The sequence below is a fragment of the Phallusia mammillata genome, chromosome 3, assembly GCF_965637545.1.
Source record: "Phallusia mammillata chromosome 3, kaPhaMamm4.hap1.1, whole genome shotgun sequence".
In the NCBI taxonomy this organism is placed as follows: domain Eukaryota; kingdom Metazoa; phylum Chordata; class Ascidiacea; order Phlebobranchia; family Ascidiidae; genus Phallusia; species Phallusia mammillata.
Window position 1 is genome coordinate 7,266,666 of NC_137254.1, and position 24,729 is coordinate 7,291,394.

At 40.0% G+C, this 24,729-nt stretch overlaps 2 protein-coding genes across 4 annotated transcripts; one reads left to right on the top strand and one right to left on the bottom strand.

The window, feature by feature from the left end:
* Window positions 1–547: 547 nt before the first annotated feature.
* Window positions 548–15,614, bottom strand: LOC145218529 (uncharacterized). Of its 3 annotated transcripts, XM_080085952.1 has the most exons (6): window positions 9,943–10,067; window positions 7,368–7,470; window positions 6,885–6,945; window positions 5,512–6,645; window positions 5,125–5,277; window positions 548–717 (listed from the first exon to the last, which is right to left on the bottom strand). In XM_080085952.1, exons 2-4 carry the CDS (start codon window positions 7,393–7,395, stop codon window positions 6,417–6,419), a joined length of 318 nt encoding a protein of 105 aa, XP_079942078.1. In that variant the 5' UTR covers window positions 7,396–7,470; window positions 9,943–10,067; the 3' UTR covers window positions 548–717; window positions 5,125–5,277; window positions 5,512–6,416. The 3 variants fall into 3 exon arrangements, with proteins under 3 accessions (XP_079942078.1, XP_079942079.1, XP_079942077.1); XM_080085953.1 differs by lacking the exons at window positions 548–717; window positions 9,943–10,067 and adding an exon at window positions 14,952–15,614 and having other exon boundaries at window positions 4,918–5,277; XM_080085951.1 differs by lacking the exon at window positions 548–717 and having other exon boundaries at window positions 4,918–5,277.
* A 2,028-nt stretch (window positions 15,615–17,642) lies between these two features.
* Window positions 17,643–22,195, top strand: LOC145218519 (uncharacterized). Its single transcript, XM_080085941.1, has 4 exons — window positions 17,643–18,334; window positions 19,152–19,326; window positions 20,897–21,068; window positions 21,946–22,195. The coding sequence occupies exons 1-4, from the start codon at window positions 17,828–17,830 to the stop codon at window positions 22,097–22,099; spliced, it is 1,008 nt and encodes a 335-aa protein (XP_079942067.1). The 5' UTR covers window positions 17,643–17,827; the 3' UTR covers window positions 22,100–22,195.
* The last annotated feature ends 2,534 nt before the right edge of the window (window positions 22,196–24,729 follow it).

The following is a 24,729-nucleotide window of genomic DNA, read 5'->3' on the forward strand; positions in this document are numbered from 1 at the left end:
GTATAGCTCAGAACGCTTGGAAAGCAAGAAACCGCCAAATACATAGTGAACCTCGCATTAGTTCAACATCCAAACTTATCACAATAAAAGTTCATAATCAAGAATTAAGAATCAAAAAACATAATTCTCAAACTTTCTCATTTGCTGCAATGACAGTAAGCAAAACATTTTGCTGCAAAACTAACAAAGATCATACATATCTGTGGGACAATTATCAAGTAAAAGTTTGATTTCACATCTAGACTGTTAAATCTTCTATAATTAAAATAACATGTGGATATAACTGTTATACTAAGATATTCCAGTTAAGAAATTGCCACATAAACAACAGTGTTTTATTAAAGTGATTTATTCAATTTCGTTACTGCGTCAAACAAATTGACACATGTATTCGATTTCGTTACAAACTTTAAATACCAATGGCAACTATTCCTAATGCACTCCCTTCGATAAATTAAGATGAACATAAATTCATAACTGGGATCCCTTCGATAAAAAAACTAACTTATTTTCGATAAATTATTCGAATTTAGACGGGCACCAAAGTAAAATAAACACAACTTACCACTCGCTTCCAAATATTGGTTCTTTGAACCCAATATAATTACCACAAAAGCAGCCCACTCTTCTTCTTGACCAAGTTGGAGAAACTGGGCATGGAGAAGTAGAAGGGCAGATCAGGTGTTGCTGTCGCACTTGGCAAGCGCAGGTAATGTCCTGTCAACAAATACATTTGAGAATAGGATTGCTTGGCATGAAATTAGAATTGTCCTTAACGCATTTAGGTTGCCAAAAACATCCAGCTGATAAAGTGAAATTTAGGTTTCACAGTTTCGTCAAAATGTAAAACTGCGGTTAAAACTATCACATGAAGTGCATCACACAACACGCTTTGAAATAGGGGGGGACTTCGAGTATTTTTTGGCAAGTACTGAAGATGTGATTTCCGACATGAAACAAGCCAACGGCAGTGACTTGTACACGGGAAGTTCCAAAGATCGTCAAACTGGACAGGAACTTGGGCAAATGGTCCAGCGCGCTTGACCCTTATACCGACATAAAAACCTGATCGGGATTCGTCCCCGGGAGTGCAACATGTGACCAGAAGGCTGCATCTCATGGGCGCCCACTTCAACAACTCGGTGGGCAGAAGGCTGTATCTCATGAGCGCCCACCTCAACAACAAGGGACCAGAAGGTTGTACCAAATAAGCGCCCACCTCAACCCCACAGGGACCAGATGACTGCATCCCATAAGCGCCTACTTCCACAACACGGGGACCAGAATGCTGCACCTCATGAGCGACCACCTCAACACAAAGTGGCTCATAAAGCTGCATCACATGAGCGCCCACCTTCAACACCACAGGGACCGGAAGTCTGCATCCCATGAGCGTCCACCTCAACATTACAAAGACCAAGACTGTCACTCATGAGTGACTGCTTTAACAACATGCGACCAGAAGGTTGAACTTAATAACCGCTTGCCTCAACAACACAGAGACAGGAAGCTGTACATTTTATGAGCGCCAATCTTATCAACATGAGGACCAGAAGGTTGCATCTCACAAGCGTTTACCTCAACAACACGGGAACCAAAAGACTGTATCTCATGAGCGCCCACCTCAACAACACGGGAACCAGAAGACTGCATTTCACTTCAACATTGCGGCAACCAACGGGGGGACTTGCCTCAACAACACAGAGACAGGAAAGCTGTACATTTTATGAGCGCCAACCTTATCAACATGAGGACCACAAGGATGCATCTCATAAGCGTTCACCTCAACAACACGGGGACCAGAAGTCTACATCTCGTTAGTGTGCATCTCTACAACACAGGGAGCAGAAGGCTGCATCTCATGAATGCCCACCACAACAACAAGGGTACCAGAAGGCTGCATATCTTGAATGCCCACCACAACAACACGGGGACCAGAAGGCGGCATCTCATGGGCGCCCACCTCTACAACACGGGGACCATAGTGGTACGTCTTGGGTGCGCCCACCCCAACAACATGGGACCAGAAGGCTGCATCTCATGGGCATCTACCTCAACAGCATGGGAACAGAAGGCTGCACCTCATAAACGGTCACTTCAACAACTCGGGGGCAAGAAGGCTGTATCTCATGACCGCCCACCTCAACAACAGGGAACCAGAAGGTTGTACCACACAAGCGCTCATCTCAACACCCTAGGGACCTAAATGTTTTATCCCATAACCGCCCACCTCAACACAAAGTGGCTCATAAAGCTGCATCTCATGGGCGTCCACCTTTACAACACGGGGACCAAAAGGCTGCATCTCATGAGCGCCCACCTCAAAGCCCTAAGGACCAAAATGCTGCATCTCATGAGCGCCCACCTCAAAGCCCTAGGGACCAGAAGGCTGCATCTCATGAACGCCCACCTTAACAACATGGGGACCAGCGTGGTACAGCATGGGTGCGCCCAACTTAACAACATGCTCAACAACAACTCCGGGACCGGAAGGCGGCATCTCATGGGCGCCCACCTCTACAACACGGGGACCATAGTGGTACATCTTTGGTGCGCCCACCCAAACAACATGGGACCAAAAGGTTGCATCTCATCCGCGCCCACCTCAACAACAAGGGACCAGAAGGTTGTACCAAATAAGCGCCCACCTTAACCCCACAGGGACCAGATGACTGCATCTCATGAGCGCCCACGTCCACAACACGGGGACCAGAATGCTGCCCCTCATGAGCGACCACCTTAACCCCACAGGGACCAGATGACTGCATCTCATGAGCGCCCACGTCCACAACACGGGAACCAGAATGCTGCCCCTCATGAGCGACCACCTTAACAAAACGGTGACCAAAGTGATGCAGCTTGGGTGTGCCCACCTCAACAACACGATGACCAAAAGGCTGCACCTCATGAGCGCCCTTCTCGACAACACGGGGACTAGAAGTCTGCATCTCATTAACGATCACCTCAACACCACAGGGACCAGAAGGCTGCATCTCGCGTGTGCAATTTTTACAAACACGTGGACCAGAAGGCTGCATCTCATTAGCACAACCTCAACAACACAGGGACCAAAATACAGCATCTGATGAGCGCACACCTCAACAACACGGGACCAGAGTTTAGCATCTCATGAGCGCCCACCATGTTAATATGGGGACCAGAAGACTGTATCTGATATGCGTCTGCCTCAACAACACGGGAACCAGAGGACTGCATCTCATGAGCGCCGACCTCATCTACGCGGGAGCAGAAGACTGCACCACATAAGCGCCTACCTCAAAAACACAGGGACCAGAAGGCTGCATCTCATGAGCGCCCGCCTTAACACAACGTGGACCAGAAGGCAGCACCTCATGAGCGTCCACCTCAACAATTCTGGGACCAGAAGGATGAACCCCATGAGCGCCAGCCTTAACACAACGGGGACCAGAAGGCGGCACCTCATGAGCGCCCACCTCAACACAAAGTGGCTCATAAAGCTGCATCACATGAGCGCCCACCTTCAACACCACAGGGACCAGAAGTCTGCATCCCATGAGCGTCCACCTCAACATTACAAAGACCAAGACTGTCTTTCATGAGTGCCTGCTTTAACAACATGCGACCAGAAGGTTGAACTTAATAAGCGCTTGCCTCAACAACACAGAGACAGGAAAGATGTACATTTTATGAGCGCCAACCTTATCAACATGAGGACCAGAAGGCTGCATCTCATAAGCGTTTACCTCAACAACACGGGAACCAGAAGACTGCATCTCATGAGCGCCCACCTCAACAACACGGGAACCAGAAGACTGCATTTCACTTAACACTGCGGCAACCAACAGGGGGACTTGCCTCAACAACACAGAGACAGGAAAGCTGTACATTTTATGAGCGCCCTCCTCAAACGCATGGGGGACCACAATGATGCATCTCATAAGCGCTCACCTCAACAACAGGGGACCAGAAGGCGGCATCTTATGGGCGCCCACCTCTACAACACGGGGACCATAGTGGACATCTTGGGTGCGCCCACCCCAACAACATGGGACCAGAAGGCTACATCTCATGGGCATCTACCTCAACAACATGGGAACAGAAGGCTGCACCTCATAAACGCCCACTTCAACAACTCGGGGGCAAGAAGGCTGTATCTCATGAGCGCCCACCTCAACAACAGGGGACCAGAAGTTTGTACCACATAAGCGCGCACCTCAACCCCACAGGGACCAGAAGGCTGCATCTCGTGTGTGCAATTTTTAGAAACACGCGGACCAGAAGGATGCACCCCATGAGCGCTCATCTCAACACCCTAGGGACCAAATTGTTTTATCCCATAACCGCCCACCTCAACACAAAGTGGCTCATCAAGCTGCATCCCATGAGCGCCCTACTCTCAACACCGCAGGGACCAGAGGGCTGCATCTCATGAGCGTCCACCTCAACAACACGGGGACCAGATGCCTGCATCTCATAAGCGCCGTCTCAACAACACGGAAACCAGAAGGCTGCATCTCATGAACGCCAAGCTCAACACCCTCGGGGCCTGAAGGTTGCACCTAATAAGCGCCCACCTCAATAACACGGGGCCTGAATGCTGCACCACATAAGCGCCCAACTATCACAGAGTGATACATCTCAGGTGTATTCACTTTAACACCACCGGCACCAGAAATCATGGTACTAATCGGATTTGAAACGGAAATTGCAACAAAATTTTTAACGTCCATTCATGGCCATGAATTGCACTGGTTAATTAAAATCTCAAAAATCAAAACTTTTTACACATAAAACAAAAACAGTGCAATTTCAGATATTCTTCAAACTTCTAAGCCACAGGGAAAATAATTTCAATCAAATCTAAAACTTTTCAACAATGACAATCATTGTGACAATAAGGTTTTATTAGCAGCGATATTTATAACTTAACTCTTGTTAAATCACGTCTTTTACAAATCACCAGTTTTTTCAGTAACGGTTACCAAGTAAAAAAAGCTGCGTTGTGCCACGGTTGCATAAAAGCCCTTTAAACCGAAAATCTTAAATCTAGTTTACGTGTGTGAGGTGTTAACTAGCAGCAAAACGTGTTTGGAAAGGTCTGTTGTGAAATAAACGAAATAGTTTTTCCATTAACATCAGCACCTCAACACTTTGTCGTTCATCCAACACAGAGCGTCTTCATTCGATTGCTTCGCTTCAGGCCTTCGTCTCATCTCGTATGCCGCCAGGTGTCACACCAAAGCAAATATTGGCTGCGAAATTCCTAAGATCGTCAAACTGCCCCGAAATGGCGGTCTGCAAAAAATAGTGTCAGTTACTTAACGTACCACCGCCAAATATAGAACGCTACATGGAATATAGAGCAATATAAGCAAAGCAAATGAATTTTTGCGAAACCTCGCGTTCTTTGCAGTTGCTCAAATGATATTTTTTTATCAAATTAAACCCAAAAACAAACTTGCTCTAATGCCACAAAGCGGCAAAAACATTTTATTGTTTGTGTTATAAAAGTATTAACACAAAGCTCACCTCTCTTGTTCTCGGCCAATCTAATGCAACCATGGACCATGGAGAGGTAGATGGGCAGATCAGGTCCTGCTGTCGCAGTTTGCAAGCGCAGATAATGTCCCGTCAACAAATGTAAGTGGTTAGAAACGTGTGTTGAAATGTCGGTTGTGTAAAGTCTTCAGCATAAACCCGCAAGTGAACCGTTACCAGTTGCGGATTGGCGGGTGCAAGACAATGCAGACGTCAAGCAAAAAATGACATAATGGACAAATTGCATGACAACACTAAACACGGACATATAACACGACATGTATAGTTATTCTGTCGCATTTACATTTAAAAACACAAGGCATACTAATTGAACGTGAAGGGCAGTTCGAAGTGGAGTTTATGGCGTGTGCAATCCCACACAGGTTAGATTTTTCTAGCCTATGCCTTGCCATGTGTGAGAATGCTTGGTGACCGACTGATTCGGTATAACGCCTTCTATAGGCCTGCAGTACAATCATTTACTTACATCGCTACTTTTTTTCGTGCATTTTATACAGTAATTGTTTTCTGCAACTGGAACTTATGAGTCCCCAAGCATGTGCTTGTGCAAACTTGTTACGATGCTAATTGGATTTGAAACGGAAATGGCAGAAAGTTTTCTGAATTGAAATCATGCCTTTAATTTTCCATTGGTAATTTGAAATCCCAAAAATCAAAACATTTCACACAAAAAAACGCGGTTTCAGATATTTTTCTAACTATAAAGTTCTTTAGCGGCGATATTTATCACCAAAAGCTTGTCAAAGTCACGTATTTTACAAAACACTGACATTATGTCATAAACGGTTACCAAGTAAAAAAGCTGCGTTGTGGCACGGCTGCAATAAAATCTCTCTAAACTAAAAATCTTAAATCAAGTTGGCGTTTGTGAGGTATTAACCAGCAGTAAAGCGTGTTTGCAACGGTCTTTTGTGGAATAAACAAAATAGTTTTGCCATTAACATCAGTACCTTAACACTTTGTCCTTCATCCAACACAGTGCGTCTGCATTCGAGTGCTTTGCTTCCAGCCTTCGTCTCATCTTGAATGTCGCCAGGTGTCACACCAGAGCAAATATTGACTGCAAAGTTCCTAAGATCGTCTAGCAAGCCCCGAAATGGCGGTCTGCACAAAAAATAATGTTAGCTACTGAACGTACCACTGCCAAATATTAAACGTTATATGGAATATAGAGCAATGTAGGGAAAGCAACAAAACTTTTTGCGAAACCTCGCGTCCTTTGCAGTTGCTCAAATGTTGCTTTTGTTGCAAATTAAACCGAAAAGACAAAGTTGCTCGAATCCAACCAAAAGCGGTAAAACATTTTATTGTTTGTGCTTTAAACGTATTGACACAAAGCTTACCTCTCTTGTGCTCGGCCAATCCAACAGAACTGGATCATCGAGTAAGATGGGCAGATCAGGTCTTGCATTTACATGTGTGAGTGTAAGTTATTAAACAAGTCGCAAGTTAAAACAATAAATATATAATTACACATCATCAAAGTCAAACCAATGCACCGTCAACTTGTATTTCAAATTTAAGTTTTCTACCAAATCAGTTTAGAGTAAGATTTGCATTAAGCAGAAATAAACACTAGCAGTTATAAGGGGTGTGCAAAAACAAACACTAAAAAGTTTGCCACAAACACGTTTGGTTGCTCCAACACATTCACCTACGTTATATGTCCAAGTGCAAATATAATAACAGATGTTTTGGTGACATTTTAACTTCCAAACTAAACAAAATATTTACAGACGGGTAGAGCCCAGACCATGTGTTGAAATGAAGAAAAGGGAAAAATACTGCAATCTATTTATCATAAAATAAACAACACCAAAGCTCACCACTCTTCTTTTCCCACTCTTCCAACATAGAGCACCTGGAGCATGTAGAATAAGTAGGGTAGATCAGGTGTTGCTGCTGCACTTGGTAAGCTCAGGTATTGTCCTGTCAACGGAAGTAAGTGGTTGGAAAAGTGTGTTGGAATGTCAGTTTGGTAAAGTCATGCCTGAACCCACAAGTGACCGCTTCCAGTTGCGGATTGGCGAGTGCAAGACAATGTTTCCGCCCAACGGACCTTCTATGACCGTGTGATGGCCAAACCGTCAACTAACTCTAGCGACCTTTCGTCGCGCTTTCAGTGACATATTTTGTTTGGCAAAATTGGATTAGGTCCATACGAACGTTGGTAGAAACAGTAAATTTGCCAGAAGAGCGTTATTTAGTTTAATCGGTTGATGTGTTGTCACTTGATATCAAGTCAAACAACAAATGTACATGTCAAATCATAAACTCAAACTCGAAAAATAAGTGTTGTTTCTTTGCAAACAAATGGACTTGCTAAGCACAGTTTATTTTGACATTTTTCCGGCACAATATAAATAGGAATCGCGTGCACGTGTTCACCTACCATGCACGTGTTACTGAGATTTTTTTAAGTTTGTCCGAGCAGTTGAGAAGCAATATCAACTTTGCCAACCCAATAAGCTCTACAACCAACTAGAAATCAAATACCGGGTTTGCCTATCTATTTCGTCACCCTTGCAATAAAGTGGTCCACAAACCAACAAACACATAATGGAGATCAAGTAGTGAAACCTAAATATAACCGAATTTAAATAAAATCAAAACAATAAACCACCAGCTTCGTCAAGACAGCTTGTCAGGCAAGCTGTAAATTTTGTTAACTCGCGATAAACAGAATAGAGGCGCCTTCCAAACCAATCAGCGTACTCACCCAGACAAAGATTGCTCACATTCAATAGGGTGCCTATATTTTTCAACGTATTTTGCATTAAAGATGTTTCTGCCAGCACACAAGTGTAATTGTAATTTGGTTGCGGTATTAAAAGACCTAAATAATTTTTAATTTCATTTCTAAACAAACTATTGCTTCAGTTGCGAAGAAATCAGCTTTCAACATTCACAATTAAATTTCGCCATAAACACCACATATATACAACATACAGTCGTGTGGTAGCCACGCGAGCCAAATGTTCGGTTTCAGTAAAAGTTCGTTTCGTTTGGCAACACCATAGAAATGCGTTTCTCATTTGATGTGCCCTTGAACGACAAAAATATAACTGCATTTTGGTCACCAGAAATGGGAACGCAAGTAATATAAAAATGAATAAATTACGGCATTTTTCCGTTTCAGAAGGAACCAGTGATGTACAACGTCATTCTATTTTTCATCTTGTATTTATTGCTGTCAATTTCGAAAACCGCTTTTGGCAGCCCAATATCATAACTATTACGCTTATCACAGCGGCATATTGGACTGTCATAACCGTAAAAAATGAAGTCTATTTAAACTATGAAGAAAATGCTCAAGCAATCTTATCCCATACAAAATTGCAGGCGGTTTTTTAGTAATTTCCGGTGTTGCCAAATGCATCACATGTATAAGTACAAAAACTATTGCTGCCAGGCATAATATCAAGTTTGTAGAGCTCTTCTGGCAAATGTAATTTATTCCGACGTTTCGACGCACCTGCTTAAAGATTAGAGGCCCAATCATTCGTTATCGCGCGGTGTTTTTGTTGCGTTGTGACATGCTTGCGTTTCATTCTTTTTTCCTTTGTTTATCATGTACTGATACGAGTCGCATTCAGTGTTATTTACCCTGATGAAGGCGACCTGTATAGGACGTCGAAACGTCGGAATGAAATTACATTGGCCAGTATAGCTCTACAAACTTGACATGTGTAAGTAGTTTAATATAAATTGAGTTGGGTCGTATAAAGTATATGCATCATATTGAAATGTCAAACTATTAATGAGAGTTCTGTCACACACATTTACACCACAGCAAGATAAGCAGAAAAAACAAACAAGAATCCGTCTCCACGTATTTATCAGACACACACGCACTCTTACACCACATAATTGCTCTTTTTATCGCCAAGTTTGTGCCAACAAGCACCTAGATATAAGGCTTGTTGCAAATCGTTGTTATGTCAACGACTACAACTGTCTCAAAATTTTGCCGAAAAACACAAAATGAGTCGTTGCAACGTAATGATAATCTCATTTTAGTTGAACGTCAATTTTTGCAAAGTATTATTAAAGATGGTTTTATTTAACAAATTGAACAATGTTGAGATTCAGTGACTTCGAACATTATCCTGGCACAACTTATACCAGCAGTAAACTTAGACACAATCAGTACACATACCCTTACACTATTCCTCATTGCAACATCACAATCACCAAATGTAATAAAACCTTTTACCGTCACCGATAATAACCATGTGAAATATTACAGATTGTACAGATTGCATGACAAAAGTAAACACGATATAACATTGCACATAGAGTTAATTGTATCTCCTGGTAACAATGGTTTGTCCAAATGATTACTAGAAACCGAACAAAGTTCAACAGCACACATAAGTACTAAAGTTAAACAAAACTCACTTCGCATCTTTTCCTCTCCACGATTCTTCACTCAACCAAGTTCGCACTTCTTTAGTCGACATCAACCACTTGCAGCCAAATTTATAGCAAACTGCAAACCGCCATTTTGTTTCTCGCGCCACGACTGGTTGAAGCAACGCCTTTTTCTCAGTCTTAGTAAAGAATTAAAAACACGTTTGCACCACAACCTGATTGCGAATCCTATTTAAAGTAATTACCAAATACAGAGAACATCTTGTTTAACACATTGAATGCAAGATGCAAAATATGCGGTGAAATAATAGTGTTGTACTCGTTGTGTGGAATCGCTGCGTTTTTGACATAATTTATTTTAGGCATAAAACGTATTTCAAGCTCTTCGTGAATTTGAACCTCTGAATATGGTGGCTTTTATCGTGTACCTATAAGAAAGATTTAGGCTTGAAACCGGGACGAGTTCGAACAAGCAGGCAAATAAAAGCTAATTTTTTGGAAAATGTTTCGCACAGCACTTTGCCATTAAGTGTTTGGTTTCTGTCGTGATAGGCTTGTTTGAGTCTATTTGTGACAATTGACATGGTGTTTTTCAAACATAGCGAACCACATTGCAAACAACTATTATTATGGTTATAATTAGTAAATATAAGTAAATGTTAAGATGAACATAAATTCATAACTGGGATCAGCCCTGAAGCGTCTATGCAGACCAGCGATCACGGCACACTCATATATAAATCACAGTACGCCAGGCCCATTGAAGGCGCTATACCGAATCAGCCGGTCACCAAGCATTCACCACCATATGGCAAGGCGTAGGCTAGAAAAATCTAGCCTGCGGTGGGATTCGAACCCACGACAGGAGTCTTTCCGGGACTCGCGCTCTACAGCATACGAGGCAGGCAACGGTGCTTGTGATTCGACTTTCGGCGGATTCTCCACTGGGCCTGTTTAGCTCAGTTGGTAGAGCGCGAGTCCCGGAAAGACTCCTGTCGTGGGTTCGAATCCCACCGCAGGCTAGATTTTTCTAGCCTACGCCTTGCCATATGGTGGTGAATGCTTGGTGACCGGCTGATTCGGTATAGCGCCTTCAATGGGCCTGGCGTACTGTGATTTATATAAGTAAATGTAATATTGTTATATAATAGTTTGTAATTACAAACACGAGACAGTTGAGCGTAAAGGTCATTGCGAAGTGGAGTGTAAGAGAAGGCGTGTGGCAAGCCTACGTGTCAACAATTTGTGGTCAAAGTTGTATTAAAAAAAGATATGAACTAAACACAACAATCCTGTAACAAGTTTCGAAAGTGTTGACCACATCTGTGGAATACATGCAAACTACCGCCCAAGTTTTAACAATTCAGTTGGATTTGGTGAAAAGCAATTCCATAGAAAGCAACATAGTGCCTAAGAAATGTTTTATGTCTACCACAGTCAACCACTATGGTTTTGAAAACCACAAGCATAACGCCAAACACATTTATTCAGGTTTATAAAGGAAGTTGGGGTGATTAAGGCAACCCGACGCCGCGATACGTCACTATCGCTAGAAAACACAGCTACACTATGTGGTGAGTTTTCACGCTAAATCATGTCACATTATTTCACAAAACTTTTCACAAAAAGCACCAACGTTTGAGTCGTAAGTTTGAAACCTGGATTTGTGTGGCTATTCAGCATTTTGTGCTTCATGGACAAATTGTAATATCTCCCAGTGCCAACCCGAAACACAGCAGACATGAAACACACACGAACAACTTAATTCTTATTGTCTAGAGCAGTGTTTCTAGTATCGGACTCCTACCATCAAATCGGTAATTCTGTTTCTTTTTTCCCAGCCTTTTAAGTAAAGAACCCTTATGCATTAAATATCCTAAAGTTTTTTTGACATTGTGCGTTTCCCCACTCAAACCAAGTGTGGTATTAGTGTGATTCGAAAGTTTAAAATCTTTCTATTAACGGACTCCAATTTACAAGTTATCGATTCTAATTCAGCCTTTGAAGTGAAGGGCCCATAAGTTTTTTGGCGTTGTGCATTATAATATAAAAACAACAATATGACGAGTTTCCATTCGTCGCATACGACTTTAAACACATCTTAGTACTTAGTACATTAAAGAGAAAATTGGCAGGCTACGTACAAACCATACGATAGAACCAAACTTTTAAAACAATGCACACATTTAATTTTACCATTTTGGAGCCAACAACATCATTATCGAAACAGATTTACATACGTTGTGTTGTGAGCGCAAACTTTTTAGCTGTGAAACATGAAAATAAAAATGGTACATAACAGTACAGAAACACTACACTAGTGCCACAGAATTGGGAAACGGCTGCAAAAACCTTGCGATTGAAAATACGCGAATGTAAGAATATGTAAGAAAAATTGGAGACAATAATAAAAGACGCAGCAGCCGCACCATTAAGACTACATTTACAAATAAAACGTGACAGAGAAGTTGGGATCTCGTTGGAAAAGCGAAGGGTGCTAAGGGCAACGCGACTGAGTGTGACAGCAGGGGTGGAGTAAATTAAAGATTTTCAGTGTTACTTGTCTGTGTGTCATTTGTGGTTACGAAATAAGCGCATCAGATAATTCTAATTTAGAAACCCGCTTGCAATCCAGCAAGCCTGAAACCTGGCCATCTTAGGTTAACTTCCTTAAAAAACTTTCCACTGTAGACAACCCTAATTAATCCGATCCACGAATTTTCTATCAGGAAACGCGTCATCTCTATTAATCGAGAACGCGTAGTGAGTCGGCGATTGTTTGGGAATTCGCAAACTTTCGATGTGGAGCCATGAATCGATTTCAGCCAAGTAGACCTGATATATTAATAGATGGAGTTTCCATGCGTGCTGCAACGCAATGCATTATTTTAGATTTACCAAAACAACAACATGAGTCAAAACGTAGCGTGGGACGAAAGCTTAACGCTTATTTTTTAATGCGGAGCAATGGGCAAAAACTTTACATAGATCGGAAAGCTGTCTTGAACCCGAAAAACCACAATTGCCTCTTCCCTCAAATTAGTAAATATACGACACAACTGACCCCGAGTGTGAAGTCAAACCCGAAGCTTGAACTGAAAAGACGAGCTACTCTAAAATACGCAATCTACTCAAAAAAAATCTAACGAAGATTTTGACGGTTAGGGCTATTAGCTTAGGGGTGAGGGTTTTTAATACAGACAACTTTATGATTTAATCTAAGATACCTTTTGGGCCTAATTTTCTTGTGTGTTAACATGCGGTACCATAGGTTATTTAGTGACCACACATATAAAAATAATAAGCCCAAATTGGGCATCTAAACCTAAATCATATTGTTATCTTTTTACAAACCCTCACCCTGGCCCTAAAGCTCGAACCGTCAACATTTGTTGTAGTTGTACACGTTTAATAAGTCGATTGTGAGTTCATTCCGGCCAACGACAACGTCACCCACACAAGATGTAGGATATTTTAAAATGAACACGAAGTATTGTAAATAGATGCGGGGTAAGGTGGGCATCTTAAATTTATTGGCCGTATCAAGTTTGCAGGCTCATTAAGTCATAAATTTGCGGTAGAAAGAGGGATATAAGTTCCGCGCAATACCGCGCAGCAAGGTTGGAGTTTATCTGTTTAATCGTTAACCGCAGCGCAACGACAGAGAGTTGAGTTATCGACAAATAAGTTTCGAAGTTGCCCTGCGTTCGGTCGTTTCTACAAAAAAACTAGAACACTTTGTGAAGTATTAAATCAATGAACACTAACAAGGATAAGTTAACTAAGGTCAGTGCACCCAGTTCCGGCATTGTTTTGTTACCAACTGCACTAATAAAAACTGACATGTTTAAACATTGTGCACTGTCAGCATTTTCTTAACATTATTTGATTCAAAAATTTCGTGAAACGAATCCCGGTCTGTTTCTGTCACTTGGATCGACCATCTCAGTTCACACTGCAATCTTGCAGAACTGGTAAAACTGCACTTTATCTCCACCAAGCGGAAAAACTTGTATGCAAATGAGGCAACAGCTCGTGATTGTAAAATGCGACGCCGTTTTGTATCACGAATCACGAGCATGTGAAAACGCAGTTCTGTCAGAGAGGCTTACTTCACGTGAACACAAAACAGTTCCAACTAAATACATTTAAAGTGGTAACGAAGTGGAACCAAAAGATGTATCGCTAACAATCATATCAAACAATTTTAGGTCGCATTACTGAAATTTGTAACAGTTGACTGCACGAAACTCAGTACACAAAATGCTTTTGCGCCAAAGAAAGGGTTTTTAATGCCAAAAAGCGAACGGCCAAATGACTGAGCAAAGTGAAACTCTAAATATTTTTAAATGATAACAGCCGTGGTCTCCAGGTGCAAGCGATGCTACAGAATTTCTAACAAAAAACACGCAAATTTATTCGTCACAACAAAGTCTGTGGGAGCAGAAAATGCGGGATAAAAAGTAGAAACGATCGACAAGCAAATTGTTTGTAAATGACACCGGGGCTTTAAGTAGTTATTTTCAATCTGATTTGAATAATAATCACTAGATAAAAATAAAAAGACAATAAACTAACTGACATAAAAAGAAACCTTAGAGCAATTTTAAGTTAAAAGATATTGAGACTGACAAAATAAGTTGAATAAAACAGTTATTTGTCACCCGAAAAAAATTGCATGGAGTTTGTAAACACAACAGGATGACTAACGACACCCTGATTTTGAACAGTTTATTTTGTATCACATTTAGTTGGTCCCGTAAAACATTTTGTATTGTGTATTACTATTAGGCTAAGTGCAAGTACTTTTGCCACACTTTGTTGCTAAGTTATCTAAGGTTTTTGATGCACGTGCTGTATCATTATAGTAAAAAAAATAGTAAAAATCAAAAAAGTTATTTTTTTGCTTCATTTTTGGGTTACCGTCTTCAAACCGGGAAATCCCCATTTTGATCGACAAAAATAACGCTGTTAACGAAATCGTTTTAACTTTTAGCTGTTGGCAACATCAACCAAATCTCAACTCCTAAACTCACTTGTGTTTTGTAGAAACAGTTGCAGGATGCTGCCTTTACTTTGTTTCAACTTTCTGGTTGTTTAAATCCATGTTGTGGCCTCCAAACTTGTTTTGGTCCACACGTAACTATCAGGTCTTAGGAGATTCAGACCGTTTTGAATTGTTTTATTCTTTGTCACACATCATATATGTAAATTTAAATCACGACCACATAATCACACAAAACGGGTTTCAAAAAAATGTGACCTTAGCTGCACAAATCTGTGTTCAAATAAAATCCAAAAGTTACACGTTAATAAAAGCCAAAGTGTACATTTACATTTCGACAACGTCCAACAACTTAACACAACTATACAGACCAGTCAGAAGTACAGTGTAAAGCGCTACCGAACTGCCAACAGAAAAAAAGGCGCTGATTACACGCACGCTTTTTGCAAGAGGCGAAACAGGGTAGGGGCAAGAAACCAAATGTTTGTAAACACATGCAACAGTGTCCGTAACACATGTAGTTTGCTTTCAAACGAAGACGAGGTAGAAATGCAATGACTGATCCACGTTAACTAGCAACTGAATGTTCTGTTGGTGACTTGTTGGTTCTGTGTAAAAGATAATGAACAAAGTTCAATTGTAACAATGATGCACAATTACCATTGTTTTGTAACAAGCAGATGAATGGATTGATACGCTCATTGTAAGGTACTTAACCAAAATTAAATGCACTTGAAATATATCGGCAGTTTTAAAGCGTTTTTGTGATTTAGCTATTAAACAGCAATTAGGTTGGGTTAATTCATATTCGGTAAAAACTTAAAATGTTAAAAAAAAAAAGTGACACACTGGATTTTTCAAAAGAATTTTAATACAACTTGTTTCAAACCTAAATGTTTGTAATTAACAAACTGTGCATTTCTCTTTTTTTTTCGATTCTGATATTATATATACATTATACGTGACAGCGTTTTACTTAAATGATCAAAAGCAAACCAGCACTGTGAACAGGAACACGCGGGATCAATCGGATTCGATCGCAAAACCTCACAACTTTACCAGACCTAAACCGACGATAACGTCAAAGAAGCGAATTTTGATTGACATGTGGGCAACAGTTGGGGATATAGGTAGGGCTGTTATCAAATGAAGATTTTGAATTTTTCAAATAATCAAATATTTTTTTTTTCTTTCAAATCAAATAATCAAATAATTCAAATAATTTAAAAATTGAACGATGTAAGGCCCAGAACCGTTAAAGAATAAGGATATTGGAAACTTATTAAACAAAAATGACAATGTGGTTGTGCTCTTGTCATTAAATCTATGATAAAACTTTTTTTGATAAAAAAGTTTAGTACAGACATGCTTCAGTTATTCTTCACATTTGGTAGAACCATATGATTCTCCACAGGTATTTTGTTCACATTAATTTAATAGTTTTTTCGTGGACACTTCATTAAACTTTAGTCATTAACGTTTTAATCACTTGCTTGAATAACCATAAATGTTACTACTTGTAATTAATACCAAAATATAAGCCTAAAAGTAAATTATCATGCTTTAGTCCAATATATTTTTGGGTAAGTGTATATAATGCTAGAAACACATGTTGCAGTGCTTGTGTTTACACTCCATTTCACAAAAATGTCACCAATTTGTTCAAATCAATTAATTTTGCACCTAAACTAGGGTTTACTGCATAGGAAAAAAATATTTGATTATTTGAAATTGTGTAAAAAATTATTTGATAAATTTTCAAATATTTAAAAATTTCAAATAATCAAATAATTATTTGTTTGATAACAGCCCTAGATATAGGTCGCTAGTCACTAGCGGCTAGTGGCAACTGCTTACGTAAGACAAACGTCAGACTGTGATGTAAGAATGGGCGATTGAAGGAAGTCGCGCGGGAAGACAAGATTGAGAGGAAGTTGCCTCGTGTTTTTGTTGATGTTGTGAATTTAATGTTTACTGCTGCGAGATGTGTCTACTTACTACAGAGCGGGTGTGTAAATTAGATATAAAAACCACAAAGTAATGGCATGAGCATTTGCCGAAACGTTTGAAAAATTAAGCATGTCGCTTTGACGTATGTTTGGGCCGTTATTTTTACCATTAAACTTAGAAACAGTATGTAGTGTTACAAAGTAATATGTTTTTAAGTATTGGCAGGTTGGTTGTATACGCAGTGTTTCGGTCTTCTTGGCAGGTGAATTTAAAACAGGGAAAAGGTGTTGGTTTTGTTTTTTTCGTCAATTGAACGTTGAATAGTTTTTACCTAAAGTAACTTTTTGACTTTAACGTGATGGAGCTTTTGTTGTTAAAATATCTAATTGAGCCGTTCGCAATTAACACTATAGTTTGTGGATGTAAAGATAAAGACTTAAAAAAATAAAACACTTATTTTTGATTTAATTTTTCGGTGTTTAGTTGTTTGTGTTGGTAAAAATTAACGTTTCAAAATTCAAATTATGTAACTGTTACGTAACATTTTCAAAACAGTCACCGTTAAAAACATCCCGATTACACCGTTGGAGGAAGTTACGTAACTTTCTTTGTGATGCAAACAATACCGTTTTAACTTTACTATTCTTAAACAGAACGTGAACAATGCACTTCATTCTGCTTGCAGTAGATTGTGATGTAACAGTTACAGCAGAGTTACTTGACGAGGCAGGGAGTTCATGTTTTCAATGCATTTTTTTTTCAGACTCACTGTTTTAGATTAGATAAGAACTTGAAGTATTGCAGAGACTAAGTCGGATTAAATTTGCAAAGAGTTTTTGATGTTTACAAAAACGGTTTCGATGCCCTTACTGACGAAATGAAAAACGTGTTGGTCTCAGTTTCTGATACGCGAGAGAACTACGAAAAAGGTGACGGCACTGCAGCGACCCGGAAACAATGCGTGTGAAGAGATTTGTTTACAATGCCAACTCGACTTGTGGTCACATCGCCTTCTGTTCGCCAGCGATCCACAACTGGGACTTCATCACAAACTCATCTCTCGCATCGGATACGGCTTGCAGCTGGTCAGGCGCGCTTGTTGTGGTTTGCCTCGAAATCATCCTTTCAGTTTGCATCGTCATTGGCAACATGACGATTCTTTACGCCATGAACACGTCATCGAGCTTCTGCAACCCACAAAGCGTTTTCAAGACCTCCCTCGCCGCATCGGATTTTCTCGTCGGCGCAATAATCCTGCCCAGTGCAGTGTTCAACAAAATTTTCGTGATGTTTTATCCGTTACCAGAGAATTACCTCTCGTATTTCGCGAACACTGAGAATTCCATGTCAAGTGTTTTTCTCGGAATGCTTTTCAGTATTTGCATGTCAGCTTCACTCTTTTCTCTCATGATCCTCGCGGTTGACCGAATGCTCGCCGTTCACTGGCCATTCAAATGTTCACAGGTGAAAATTTAGGAAGTTTAGGAGAATTGGGTTGGGATGAAACGACAGAGCGGGTTTCCTAACGAGCTTCGTGCAGTCAACCACAGCGCTTATTACATGCACAGCTGAGTAAACTTAAAAGCGGGTTCGCAAACGGGTTTAGCACGGACAACTGTTCTGCTTATTGCATGCACGAAGCTATGTCTTGCACTGCAAATCAAGACTTACCAAGTCTTTGGATGAACTATTATTATTTGGTACAGAAGATTTGGTTCTAGACTTCCCTTAAATATTTGCTTTACCAAAATGTTGCATTCGAAGAACAACTTTCGAGTTTTTAATATTACGATCCGGATTTCAGGCTTAAAAATCCGAGTTCGGACCCCAAAAAATGATCTTGCCACCAACTCTGCGCCCTCACGTGCATTTTGATTATGTAGACTTATAAATGTAGCCCAGTGTATTCTAAGCAGTCTGACTCCGACTCTACATGCCTGATACCAAACCTAAAAACTCTTCAACATGAGTCGTAAGTCGGACATGGTTTCTCGGGCCGGGTTCGGGATCAAGTTTGAATAAAACAGAGTTAATTCGGGCCTGACTTCATACTCTTATATTTATGTCGTAATTTGACCTTGAAAGTTTGACCTTTTAAACCTCAGTTTGGCTATTTATAAAAATAAGGGTACGTGCCGAGTTTCGGGTTGGCATTTTCGGTTCAGCTTACAACCATGTTCTGCGAGTGGTTTTAGACAAGGTTTGCCTTAAACTAGATTCAGAGAGGTAAAATACTTTGTTGTGTTTTTTTCTGATCCTGTTTTTATTTTTTCACTTCTAGGGCTCGTTGATGACGCGCCGTCGAGCCATCTTGCTCGTGATCGCCACCTGGTGTATGTCTGTGGTGCTGGGTGTTCTGCCACTAGGTGACACCAAACATTTCTCCTACAGCTTGGACTACATGACCATGAGCACAATGTTGGAAATCAAACCACATTTCCACGAATCAAATAATCGTAAGTTCCCGGTTTGTGACAAAGTACTTCAGTGTCCTCAAACCTTCAATCTCAAACCCACGACTCCCCAAAGTACGCATCGAGTTGCGTTCCAATTATTACTTTACTCAGACCTGAATTCGAATGTTAAAGTTTCCAAGAGTGGTGAAAATGCGAATAACGGTTAGTGGAAGCCACAAAAACGCAACACAGATCACAACATTACGGATAGGAACTGATGCGTTTAATCTTTACACATTCCAACTAGATGATTTACCCGCACTCACTCACTCAAGTATACTTGTTTAGCAGATAATGTCAATCCATGTTTGACGCTCTAGTAGCACTAAACTGCATTTTCTGCTAAAATCACATTTATTTCTGACTCAGCAATTGCTGATGGTTTGCTTTTTTGTTAACTCATTCTACGTAAATACATGTTTAAAGTCTCTTCTACAGCTTGGGTCACGCATGGGTTGTTCTTCGTCATCCTCGTCTTCATCCTTCCCTACGTGTGCGTGGTTGCCATAACGACCGTCACGTGGCTAAAGCTTATATGCGCTCGTGCGACACCTTGCGGATTCTCGGCGTGCAAACGTTGGTAAAGCAACTTACACCATGATTCACGTCAGCGGCACATTTAGCTAATTTTCGATAGGTGGCGCAGGAGCTGAATTAATTATTTAGCGGCTAATTAGGGGTGGGTTGGGAAATACGTTTTATTTTAAATTATACACTAAAAATTAAATTTTTGACTTAGTTTCAACAAATTTTTATTGTTAATACCTAACTCCAACCGTAATAGCCCTAACCATGGGCATATTTTGAGAAATACCGTTTTCAATAGGACTTGTGCTCTTTACGCCACCTATCGAAAATTAGCTAAATGCACGACTGGCAAGTTCGGTCGGTTAGGTTTAAGCCACATTGTCGCAGATTTGTTTTCTTGCAGTTCGGCAGAGACAACTATTTAGTTTCCTTAGAAAATGAATATTCCTAGAGCCATGATACAGTTACCATGAACATTATAACGAACGGGTGTTGCTCCCTGCTTGCTACAGGCACTTGCTTAAACACATGAGCACTTTTAACGTTTGTTGTAACGTTTCTGATCGTGTCGCATTTTTGCCCCGTTTTCATTTTGTTTATTTCGGTTATTACTATTATTACTTTTATTACCCTGATGTAGGTGATCTAAATATAACGTTGAAACGTCGGGCAAATAATTACTTTTCCCAGAAGAGCATTATTTAGTTCATATATGATTGCTTTACTCAATCGTTTCATCTTTACATCGATTTTAATGAACTGATTATAGGAACCTTTTACACATGAATATATATTTATATGATTGTACCTTTTAGACAATATATATATTCCTTGACATTAAAACTGACTGATTCAGATTTAACAAAGTATTTATCGCCTGTTTTACCGTTCTGTGCTTTGCAAACAGTCAACCACGTTTTGCACTTAACGCGTCTTCCTAATGAACAAACGAAATAACGAAATAAAAAGTTTTCCTAACGAAACTTTTCTTCAAAACTTTTACCAGGTTTTACTCCTCCAAAACATGTCTGTTTCGTTACAGGTGGTAGAATTTCCGCAAGCAGTACATCATCGACCGCGGGACAGTCCCTAAACCGCGACCTTGAACGAGTGACCTTGACAATATTTATAATGGTGGCTGTTTTCACGATTTGTGTTCTTCCGTTTCTTGCCGCGCAAATCGAAAACCTCGCAATGGCGCACGACCAATCACGGTAAGGATATTAATGCGGGATTGTAAGCCAGGGTTGTCAAACTTGCGGCCCGCGGGTAGCATGCGGACACGAAGCCCACTCATGCGGCCCTCAAACACTCAACAACAGTTATAATATTTTATCAGATTTTTGCCTAAATATAATACATTTTCTAACTTTTCAAAGTGAAGTTATTACTTAAAACAGACATTTACAGAAATAGAATTTATAAATAAAATCTCATGTGCTGTCATTGAATAGAAACAATAGTAAAACTGTTCCTCTAACTAAAAGTAAGCATTAAGTTTGAGTGTATTAAAAATAGATTAAAAATCCCATGCGGCCCTTGACGTAATTTTCAAACTGCAATGTGGCCCTCGAACCCCACGAGTTTGACACCCCTGAAGTAAGCCATCACGAAACCGAATTTTAATATTGTTCTGGCTAGCGTACTACTTCGCTTTAGTTTCGTTTGGGAGAAGTATTGTAAACGAATCATTCCGTTTATTCCCGTTTCATTCAAACCCGAACCTAAGAATCCTGATTTGACTTATAACTCTAAATTTTATGATAAATATAACAGTCCAAATAGACATAAAAAGCGACATTTAACTAATGTCATATCACCACGATGGAAAGAGCATTTGCCAAAACGTTTCAATAATAATCTGTTAATAAGTTTAATGAGGAAAATAACGGCCCGATTAGACGTAAAAAGTGACACGATTTATTATTTAAACGTTTCGGCAAGTGCTCATGCCACCAGACCACTATTTTCCTCATGAAACTTGGAACAGATTCGTGTATAGTTGTAATTTCCTGAACACAACCCACTTGGGGAGCTTGATAACGTATTAAAAAGCATTTTAATCCGAACTTAACACCGATTTGTTTCCAGGGAGATGACGTCACGTGGTTGCAACCCTATGTTTTATATGATTTCTGTGGAGCTGCTGTACATGAACAGTCTGAGCAATTTCGTCATTTACAATTTGCGGAACGACTTCTTCAAGAAGGAACTCAGATCCAAAATAAAGCTTCATTGTTGCTAGGCTACCCAGTCACGTGACTGAAAAATGACGTCACGGCTGTTTTACAGATTCCTGCATAGCTCAAAGGAAAAAAATAAAACCGAAATTTTAAAATGTACAAAATGATTTATTCACAAGCAAACAACGTCACAAACGCAAAACAATGACCGTGAAAATGCCGTTGTGACGTAATAGGACAGTGCGTTATTTGAAACGAGAGTGGGGGGGGGGTTGCAGCGTGAGGCCAAATATGACAATATCGCTATGAATTTCGAACATTTCTGGAAACAAAATCACTGTTTCAGCAAAAATGACAAATTGTGAGAACAAACTGAAGGTGACTGTTTGATTTCCGATTGAAGATGTTTAATATATTTACTGGTGGCCGTGATGCTTAATAATTGCATTTCAAAACTGCTCTCAACAGATTTAGTGGGCTAGAAAGTGTATTGCCAGCCTAATAGCCATATGCGTCAGATTTTCTGTACGGGGGAGACTTTAAGGGGGACGGATGCATCTGAAAGGTAAACGTGAAAAACATACACCCAAGAATATTACATCAGATTTACCCCATTTACCCCATCCATTACGGTATGTTGTTGTTGTGAAACAAATCAACGCAAAGTAGATTGATAAATAACTGTAATTCGGTTGCACAATATTCTGCATGAATATTGACGGATAAATTCAACAAATCAAAAATAGTGAAAAGCGTTTCAAAATTCATTTTGCCGCATTTACTCGATTGTAAGCCGGTTTGGTGATGTTAGGTACTATCGTTTAATAATACTTCTTATGATGCAACAAGGTACAACTATTTGTCAACGATTGTTATTCACGCAAATAGTTCTACCCAACAGAGCGTATGTTGACGTGTCAAGCCAGCATACAATAGAATTTTGCGAAATAAAACAAAAAGCAGGGGTGTAGAAATAATATCGATATGATATTAAATTGTAAGCCTCAATTATAAGCCGCACAAACAGTAGGGTAAAAAACTTTGTGTGGCTTACAATGGAATAAATACGGTAGTTGGAATTCGAACCCGCGACGACAAACTCTGCAATATTGAGGATGTACAAGCAATGATACAGTTTGATGATGTGTAAACAAAACCAATACATTGGTTTGAGAGTTTACAATGCAGGCTAAAAATTCATTTTATGACACAATAAACGCTTTACAGATTCATGAAATAAAACTGCCGAGGTGAAATAGAACTGGCAATATTTCAATTTAAAAAAAAAAAACACTGTTTCGAAACTTTCAGGCAATGAGAATACATTTTCAAAAATTTTGCGTTCTTTACTTAGCAAGAAAAAACCGTGTCGCACACACACGTTCGTTTGTGACGTGATAAGTACAACGTTTATGACGCAACAATCAATGGTCGGCTACGTCACCGTCTTTTAGATTTGTCAATGAGCTTCCAGCATTTATGGGCGTGGTAGCGTGATGTAGTGTTCTTCCAACGTCTCCGTTTGATTCGACATCGATCGATTTTGGCGGGATCGTTTTTTGAACCGACATTAAGAAAGCGTAGACCTGAAGAAAAGTTTACATGATTTATTAGAATAATAAAACTGTTCGTATCGCAGTTTTTGGGAAAAATTGAAGAAAAATCCGGTTTCGCCGAAATAATCAAGTTTCAAACTGGTTTGAAGCGGTTTCTGACTCCTACCGAACCTCCAAACCGGTTTTAAAATAAAAAAAATTGACCCGATTATTTTTTAAAAAAGAAAGAAGATTGTATAGCCTTGAAGAGGCGGCACAAGTAAACTTTGTGGCGTTTCAAATAGGATTGTTGCTTTTCGAAGCACGTTTTTGTTTCATTTGTAAGAAAATGCTTAATGCAATATTTTCACTTAAACTCGCCAATAACCAACAAACTTTCCGCAAAAATTTCAAATATTTGTCATGAAACGGACTAAGTCAAGTCAAGTCAAGTCATAAACTTTCGTAAAAAACAGCAAGGCCCCAAAAAAATCATTGGTTATCGAGTCAAGTGTCCTGTTGTTTGAATATTGCTTGAGGTATTCCGGGTGTTTTCTGCCGTAGGACCAAAACACAAAAACACCGACAAGGGCCAACGTTTAAAAGTGTAGCAGCGATCTGTGTATGCAAGTTGCGATGTCTTATTTTTAACCAGTGGACTCTATAACAGTAAGTGAGGTGGACCCTTGAATTTACGTCACTTCCGCTATATCCTGTTGATATTAAGGGTCAGTGACGATGCCCGCTGTGGTGTATCAGGGTATTGAGGGACATAAGGTTGTTTGAAGGGGAAACGGGTAAAGTTTAGGTGAATGTAAAAAGTTGACTGGTGCTTCTAAAACTATGCGCGGCCCTAAGATGACGGAAAAACTTCAATACATCAGTGGTCGGCAACCGCCGTTACCGGGTTAAAACATTTTGCCCATGCATTCCTGGGATGATAAAATAAATCAGGCGTTTTCATTGCTGAATATTTGTAGTTTTTTGAAGGCCGGTCCGCGATAAAATTTTGCTTTTAAAAACTGTCCGTGGTATAAAAAGGTTGCCGACCCCTGGTTTACATAATATGATTCTTAATTTTTTATAGCTGTTTCATATTTGCATTAGTGGTGCGCCCTCGGGTCAGAAAGCTTAGTTTCAACCTTCAACCACGTGGA